The sequence below is a fragment of the Oreochromis aureus genome, linkage group 11 (genome assembly GCF_013358895.1).
Source record: "Oreochromis aureus strain Israel breed Guangdong linkage group 11, ZZ_aureus, whole genome shotgun sequence".
Lineage (NCBI taxonomy): Eukaryota > Metazoa > Chordata > Actinopteri > Cichliformes > Cichlidae > Oreochromis > Oreochromis aureus.
The window spans coordinates 18,192,703-18,201,752 of NC_052952.1; the positions used below are offsets into that span (position 1 = coordinate 18,192,703).

Below are 9,050 nucleotides of genomic sequence, written 5' to 3' on the forward strand. Positions count from 1 at the left end.
AACATGGACCTTTAAAAGTTAGAGGGAAAAGAGCGTTAGAGGGTTCCAACTGGCAAAATACATCCGTTTTCGTAAAAAAGTTGTATTCATATTTGTCTTTTTCCTTTACATTTTGTGATATTCTGTGATGCTTTTGTAAAAGATGTACGCCTAATTTTCATGTGCATACCTGAAACATATATACAGTGTAAAAACTAACACAGGCAAACAGAACCAAAATGCAAATATGCGCACAACAGTATTTAAAACAGGAGCCATGTCTGCAAGAAGTGAAGTGAGACACGAGAAAGCATTTAAATCTGTTTTGACAGCGCAGCATGTTTCATTCTGATAATCTGGATTTGCATCAGTTTTACTGCTAACTTTTAATTTGATTCCGTGACTCTTCTTGTACACTCCGATTTTTATGTCTTGTATTTCTTGTATTTTCTGCCTCATTGTTCCTTCCTCTAAAAAAATGATGTCCAATTATGTGAACCAAAGTTTTTACCAGCATGCACTTTAAGCAAGCTAATGGAGACCCATCCAAAAAGAATAATGAACGTACACTGTTGTTACGCATTGTGTTTTTAAGTAAGCATTACTTGTATTTAGCCGATGAGAGACACTACTTTTGACAGCCCAGTTTTTTGCTGACAAAGTACAGATCCCACCTACGGAGTGGGGTCTCATTTGTCGAGCTCAGTCAAGCTGTGGTATTCAACTTGACGTTGTGGGGGGTGCACGCGGATCGGGTTTCAGACTGTTGAAGGTGATTTTGGGATCACAGTTGTTTCAAAGGCTAAAAGCATACTTCATGGTGTGTTTATCCATTCTGGCTAGACTGAGGATTGACTCAAACTTTCGTCATGACGTGTGTACTCAAAACACAGTTTTACTCTGCAAATATACAGCGCCTTTTCGATCTGCAGAGACTGACAATATTACTCAAGCTCTATTAAGAAACCGAGTAATGTCAGTTTTTAGTCGAGTCAATGCAAAGCAAATAGAGCAGGTCAACTTTAGGTCATGAATTATAGTGCTAAAAGTTAAGCGTAGACAATTTTGCAGGTGACAGTGTGTGTCTGAGGTGTGACTTTGTGTACTGCGTAACCACTGATTATTTTATCCTGAGTTCAGTGTATCAGTAAAAAGTAGTCATAGTTGTAACTCAGACGAAAAGCGATAAAGACGCCTGGCCTAGAAAATCTGATCCTACTGACTACTGAGTGTAAATAATAAAGAAGAAACTACTTGAATAGTCTGGCTGTAGCAATTTTTACTAGACGATGGCTGATGCATTAGGAATGTTATAAGGAGTAGAGATCTATACTATTGGATTGACCGCTACTATTGGGTTGACTCTTAATGGACTTTTGAAAATCTAGATTAATGTCCAGATTGGCAGCTCAACTGGGCTTGTGCACCCTGCCATCTGTAAAACTTCCTTTCTTTCGACGTGACATATAGAATGATGACGCACCGAGTGACAGAAAAGCGCAAATCACATGAAGTAACAGGAAAGACAAGCTCACACATAAAATGCTCATTTGTCCAGTTTTTGTCAGGCAGCTTCTTTATATGTTACTGAAGTGTTCAGTGTGAATGAAACTAAGCTGTAGCGTAGCATGCCTCATTTGATTTACATTATTGCAAACAACTTCTGGAGGCACTGTAAAGCATACTGATGATAGACGAGTGTGTCTGTGCATGAGTCACAAAGACACACAGCGGCAAACAAACTCCAAGTTTCTTTCAAACCCTGCTCAAACAGTGAGTTAGTCTGTATTGAAGGAGCATAACTCACCTGATAACATGTTGTCGTTCTTTATGGAGGGGAACTTAAGGGTCATCTCATGTTTGTGTCGATGTATCATTAGATGGTCCTCTGTGGGGAATCGCTGTCGAAAAACAAGAATTGTACATATGTAAAGAGACAAGTATGAGTAACTGATAGGAAATGAAACACTACCCTAAAATAACATTCACTGTTATTTCAGTCATTCTTGACTACATACTAAAAGAACCTTTTTTTTCTTTAGGTATTTTAACACTAAACTTGATCACAGTTTGTGTTTCTAGCACTTCCATAGTATTGCGTTTCTCCCTCATGCACAAGAGATAAATCTACTCCGAATCCCTCCTTGGTCTATTGATATTACAGGCAGACATACATATACACATGCACATGTACGCATTGAGTTTTATCACGACATTCTCACCTGAGAACAGCCAGGAGCGTTGCACACGAACGGCCTTTCCTGGTCCGAGTTCATCACTCTGGCCAACTTCTCATAAAACTACAGAAAAAGACAAAGAAGAAAGCAGTGAGGAGAGCTGAATAATTTTGCTTTCCTTAGACGAGGGAAAATACACTCGTGTCATGCTAGACATGAAACTGCTACTGCACCTGCACTAGTTTTCTCACGCTACAGTAATCTGGGCTCCACTAAAATGACATCAAGGCTGAGGTTGTGGAAACACTGAGTCCAATAACTTCAGCAAAACTCAACCACTGGGAAAACTTTTAAATATTTCGATAGATGGATTTTCTTTATATCCACGTTTTTATTGCACATTACCACATAGATTGTAACACACTTTAAAGCTGGTAATAAACAAAATGAACAAATGTATCTATATAGACACTGCTTCTCAGTACTTATGTATTTTTTATTAAGGTAGCTATGTAGTAAGACAAAATTGACTTTAAATGAAAGGCACTTCCATCTGGTAAAATAGCTCCACATTTAAGTTTCAGCCATACAGTCATTGGTTTCTTAATGAATTGATTAGCTGGTTATGCATCTTTTAGTGAGAACAAGAAAAGGAAGCAGCGGCTGTGCAGCCGTGCACAGTCAGAAAGTGCAGCTTATTTGATAGAAAGAAGAAAAGGAACTTTAGCCGGTGTTAGTTTTAAAGCTTAAAAGTAAGAGGGCCTCGGGTTTTTAATGTGCACTTTAGGTACTGCTCAGTGCACCCATATCATTTTAACTTTCGGAATTCAAAGCAAAATGGGACAAGCGATGGTAAAAGACAAAAACACTAAAAATAAACCTCTAAATTTTTTCTAATTTTATCCTTTTCTTCTTTTAACTTTCAAAAACCCAATCAGGCAAAACCAGTTAAAGAAGTCAAAATTTTCAACTGTATTTTTTCATACATTTCAAATAAATTACGGAAACAACAGGTGGATTTTAAAATATATCGATCAACATCAAACACATTAAACAACACCTAAGTGAAATATGATATCCACATGATGGAGCGCACACATTCAAAAATTTATATCGCAACGGTTTACAGCATCTTACTTTATTGTTCCTTCCAAGAATTTTTTTTATTATTTTAGGCAGGAATAAGAAGGAAAATATATTTTTAATTATTATTACTACATTTTTATTTTGACGTTTGACTTTTTTTTAAAGTGATATTCAGGATGCCAACCACTTGTAAGCCTACCAAGGCAACACACACACAGTATACTTGAAGTTTGGTCATTGGCTAAATTTTTGCTTGCATTTGCATTTTTACTGAAACAATTTTTGTTAAGATTTTTGTGTTTAGACAACATTAAACAGAGAAATTTATCTCACTTGTGTAAAAGAGAAAAACGGTTTTCGTCACAGTCTGCAAACTACTGAGCAGAAAATATTATTTGTGCAATCCTTGTACTTTTTTTTGCGACATCATACTTGGTTCGCAGCTTATTTAGTATTTCAAGATCTTATTATTGTTACAGTGCAAAAGTATAAACTATTCTTCTAATAAACACTAACAAAGAGCCTCTGAGCAGTCATCGCATTCCAACAACACAGATGCCAAGCACTTTCAGACAGATGTCGTACCAGATGTTAAGTAACTATGATTATTTGTCTTTTAGGGTGAAGGTAACATGAACATGCAAAACATGCAATACAGGGATGCTCCATTATATATAAGGAACATCAGTACTGACTAATATCAGCCTTGTTGGCTGACATTTACCAAGTTGTGGAGAACTGAAAGGTTTTAATGTAGTTTTCATTGTCTCCCGGCACAAATTATTACATACCAACAAAAAAAAATATATGCTGCATTGGTACTTTCCAAGTTGTTATTTTAAAGTAACATTTCTGAACAATTCTTGCATCCCTATTTCAAACCCCACAAATGGAAACCACACTTGGCCAATGTGTGGTTTCAATGCAAATCCCACAAAGCGCATGCGGGCCATCAGGGTGTCTAGCTATATAAGAAATGGATCTTGTATTTAATTAAGCCTTACGAGTCTTGGGTGCATGGTAGTTGCACAGAAACCTATTTCTTCTATGTTATGATAACTTAGGATTGCAGTTAAATAAAGAAAATTTGGCATTATGACGTTAACAGAGTGACAGAACTTTTTCTGCTTAGTTTTCTCTGCTTTTTATTGCACAACTTCAATCTCATCGGAGAAGGGGGTTTGATAAGACACTAAGAGTTTGATGATCATCAAATAGGTCTGTGGTTTATCATGTGTCCTCTCAGTACAAGTAAAACATCTGCAGCATTTACAACACTGATACGGGACCACATCATTTTCATTTAATGGCACATAAAACATTTCCTTTTATCGCTTGCATTATTATCACCTCTGCCTGCTACCAGTTCACAAGAACCGCAGCGCATCTGTAATTCTGTAATAAGCCTGTAATAAGTCAGTACGGCATGTCAAGTGTCAGCCATGAATACTTTCATACGCTATGTGCATGTGTGTCTTTTTCATAGGTACAGGCTATTTCCTTAAGCGCAGTCAAAACAGTCAAATATTGTGTTATGCTAAGCAGTCCTGTTTTCCTAACAAGTTGTACTTCATGAGCAAGCCCGCTTGAACAGGGTCTGGAAAGGGTCTCTCTGTCAGGGAGCAATGAGACCTGGTCTCTCTTTCTATCACCAGTTCAGTTCTTTAAAACAGGGCCCCTAAAAACTCACCTGGTCTCTTTTGACACAACAAACACAACCAACACTGCTGATCATTAAATAAAACTAAGCTCGAGATGACAAAAACAGTGCCTGTAGATATGGCGCTACTCATTCGTGTATTAAATAAAGGCCCATTTCTTTTTTATCGGAAATGTTCATGAAACAGCATGAATCAGCTGTTTGCACAACTCTTGTTGGAACTGTTGTTTACTAGCTCTCCTCTTGATTGCCAGTATGAATGTGAAACAGTTCTTGAAACATAAAAACTTTAAAGCAAGCCATTAAAAAAAAAATAAGAGAAAAATTGTTTCCATAACTGTAAAAAACAGAAACGTTTACCTTCCTGTTCCTGTTTCTAAAACGGGACTCGATCATTCCCTCACATTTACTAGGAAATTCAAACCATATGATGCATAAAACTTCCAGCCATTAATTCTGCGAATGCCTCTGTGAATTATCCAATAGCTTTCACACTTCAAATTATCAGCATTCAACGCCCTTTCCTTGGACAGGGCACTTGGCTCTCATTTAATATAGATGTTTTCGTTTAGCAGAGGAAATTTGGTTACACTTTACATTAACTGTATCCTGATGTGAGTGAGGGGAAGGATTAGGGTCCGGCATTCGATTTCAAGAGGAACTTGGGAAGAACTCTGCAGGTAGACCGCATATTAGAATTTAAACAATATGGTGAGGAAAAGAAGGGTTGGGGTGCAAAGGCATATGGGGTTAAAGCAAGCACAAACATGCACAGCAATTCAAATCTGCAGCTCCAGTGCCATAGCCTGGGCTTTTGAGAGTACAAGTTGAAGGAAGGATTACGGCGATCCCTGAGGCAACGTACGGGGGACCTCTCTGACAATGTCTGCACTGAACTTCTGCTCTTAAACTCAATGCATGACTAGAAGACTGGTCTGACTGAAATATAAACTTCAAAAGCTTTCAATTACTGGTCTCTGACTCAACATAAACTCATAAATCAAAAAATGAACGCTCTGAGGTCTAGCATGGGATTAGCACTGCTCACATTATTCTAACTGTATTATTCTTAGCGTTCACTTTGCAGAACTTTGCAGGTAAAGGCGAAAAGAAAGCTCTAGTATTAAAATAAAATGCTCTAACGTCTGTGGTGTACTTGTTGATCAGACCTGAGACTGCCTTTATGTTTCCTACCTTTTCACACCTTCTATATTAGTACAGACATTACCAGGGGTACCTCAAGCACATAAAACAATCATCACGAAATGCAGCTCACAGTTTACTGCTGCAATCCAACTTAACATGTAAAAAACATATATCCATGAAGGTTAGTAAATAACACTATTATAGAATAAACAAGTGAGTTTAAATGCATTAACTATAGCTTATGCTACTTGGTCTAAGTTTATGTAAATCCTAATAATTATTATGAAGTATTTTTGGATTATGTATTTTTGCTTTAAAAATGCTTTTTTTTGTCCAGCAAGTTAACTTTTCTCAATCTGATACATATTTTTTAAAGAGAAAAATTATTGTAAAAGCTTTCATACAAAGAAACTCCATCCCAGTCTATATTAAATGCTGAAAAAAAGTCGCAACAGACATAAATAACACTAACCGGCGTTATTACCACACCGAATAAAAACTCGGGCACAATAAGTGGAATCGTGTACGAGAAACATGTGTTATTGATAGTGCTGTCACATAAACATAATGACAGCGGCCGGAGAGCAATCAAAAGCATCTTTCTCTTTTTTTAAAAAGCCGTTCCGTCACAAAGCGCGCACCGTCAGCACAACCTTACTCAAAGTAACCCTCAACATCTTAGCGCTTAATCAAATATCGACTGGCCTGCAGAATGACGTAATCTTGATGAACATTGCTGTTCAAGAGAAAAAGGGGGACATAAATTTAACGTAAACAGGGGTATTAGTGCCCCCCCCCCCCCTTTTTTTTTGTAAACTGGGGTAACAGCATAACCACCGGCCCATTATCTTCCAGACAGTCATTGGTGAACCGCAGCACGCACGAGTCCCGGAGATTAGCCTGCTCTGCGTATCCCTGGATGGGACAGGCATGACAATGATGCAGAGGTCCAGCTTCGGAGATTTAGAGCTAAATGAAAACTTAGAAGACGTGCCAAATTGGTGTGAAGTGCAACGAAAAGCGTCTGTTGCATTAAAAATGTTCGCGTTTTTCCGTCCTTTCAGATAATTTTCTGCAGACTTGCCTCCGCTGCTACCTGACAGACCGAGCTGCAGCGGCACTTGACTCCGCGAGACAGGCCAAACACACGGAGCGCGAAGTGACATGACAATGCACTCACTCAAACAAAACTTGGACGACACAAACCTGCGGAGACGAAGGAGTTTTGGACGAGGAGGTGAAAAAAAATGAACCAAAATCACATCTTTAGAAAGACTGCTGAAGCGAACGAGAAAACAAGCTGTTGCATGAAAAAGGGAGAAGAACAAGTGAGAAGAATCGCTTTTTAAAAAAATAAAAATAAAAAGATAACAAACCTGCAGAGGCGCGTGCACGGTCCTCTGCATGGTGGCAAGGCTTTCAACTTACCAAACAAGTGCAGAAAATGTGAAGCAGTCTCTCAGAAGAAACCACGTTGGACTGAGAAAAGATTACAATACGATCTATTTAGAGAAGCATAACGTCACCCTGGGTGACGTCACGTGGGATTCCTGAACTTCTAAATCATTGTGGTCTGCTGGTAGGTGGAGCCAGCGGGGCGGAGTTTGCAAATGCACGCCCCGGGGCATGTATGAACACCGCTGGCCCTTGGTGGGTGTGGTCCAAAGCTGGAGCGCCAGTACAGAGCAATGAGCGCATATCAAATAAACGTGCGGTGCTGCAGCTTCTATCTGACAACAGCGAGAGCGATAAACGGGAAAACCCACTAAACAGGACCACACGTGAAATATAATCAAGACCCTGCAAACTTTAACCAACAAAATCGAAACTTTATAATAAGAAGCTTCTGCCTTACAAGTAAATAAAAATAATTCTAATATTTGCTGATTCTAGGCTCCATATCTTTATTCTTGGACTCAGTAGCTTTGAACATTAGCCACAGCCTCTCAGCAAATCCACTGCTGAACCAAGCTGTTTTAGCTCCTCTACCAAAAGCCACACTTCTTTTACACCAGCTTTATATTGATTGACTCCCCCTTGCAAACAGAAGGTTTGAACATCAGGCTAGATGACTGGGATGACTTTATTAGGGCTGTTTCCTCTCACAGGAGCTTTGATTATTGTAATATTATATATTTATGTACATGAGAGAAAATAAGGAAACACAGTAAATGTCCCCCTTAAAAAGGAACCAAGCAGAAACTGACCTTTACAATGTACCTTGTGTACGCTTGTGTAACATGATGAGTGAAGTGTTTTTCATGCAAGAATACAAATGTTCTCAGACTTGCGGTCCTCGAATTTGCTAATTCAAAAATTCAAGTAGAATTTGGGAAAACTCTATGTAGAAAACTAAAGTAATTATGAAACTTGGAATCTCTTCAAAATAAATTATAATAAACATACATGGCCAAGTCTAATGATTCCAGAAACAGGAAAGTTCCTTTTTGCCAGAATTACGATTCAGCCTCGGTGACAATCTGCATACTGTATTACTCCGTGATGTTACTGTCAGGGCCTTAGAAACTTGTTTTCGTAAAACTGGCTTCATATTTTGCTTATGTTTCACAGTGAGGCTATAACCTGGCAGGACTCAATGTATCATCAACAGCTTGACTGGCAAATGAACTGAATGTGCAAAACACAGAGCGTTGCCTGTTGCCTTTTCTAGAGTGTGCCTTAGCTACAGCACATAGAAGAGATTTAAACAGCTCTGAAGTACAAAGCATTTATGTTGGAGCTCTGCACGACCTGCTGGTGCCAACTGGCTGTGATTTCTTGGGCCACAGACACTGGTAGTGAAGCCATCCTCAGTTCCAGGGATTAATGACTCCTCACACATTGAGAAATGTTTACCACTCGCCACTCCACTAGACACACTAAGAGCTCTGTCACTGAAACAATAACGCAGTCTGAAAAGCCCTCATAACTCAGAGCCTCTCTGCCTCTGTCTTTTAACCAGAGCTTTAATCAACATTTATGACATCCTTTTGTCTCTTTAT

At 38.7% G+C, this 9,050-nt stretch overlaps 1 protein-coding gene across 7 annotated transcripts in view; it reads right to left on the reverse strand.

Moving 5' to 3' along the window:
- Positions 1 to 7,649, reverse strand: part of creb5b (cAMP responsive element binding protein 5b) — a 37,582-nt gene extending 29,933 nt beyond the window's left edge. For 6 of the 7 annotated variants that reach the window (XM_039620159.1, XM_039620158.1, XM_031746296.2 and 3 more), the window contains exons 1-3: positions 7,425 to 7,514; positions 2,202 to 2,279; positions 1,787 to 1,880 (exon numbers count right to left, since the gene is read on the reverse strand). In XM_039620159.1, the coding sequence (XP_039476093.1) occupies positions 1,787 to 1,880; positions 2,202 to 2,279; positions 7,425 to 7,454 (202 nt within the window). In that variant the 5' untranslated portion in view covers positions 7,455 to 7,514. Of the gene's footprint in view, positions 1 to 1,786; positions 1,881 to 2,201; positions 2,280 to 7,424 lie in introns of all 7 variants that reach the window. The other variant, XM_039620160.1, reaches the window with a different exon arrangement.
- Positions 7,650 to 9,050: the final 1,401 nt, after the last annotated feature.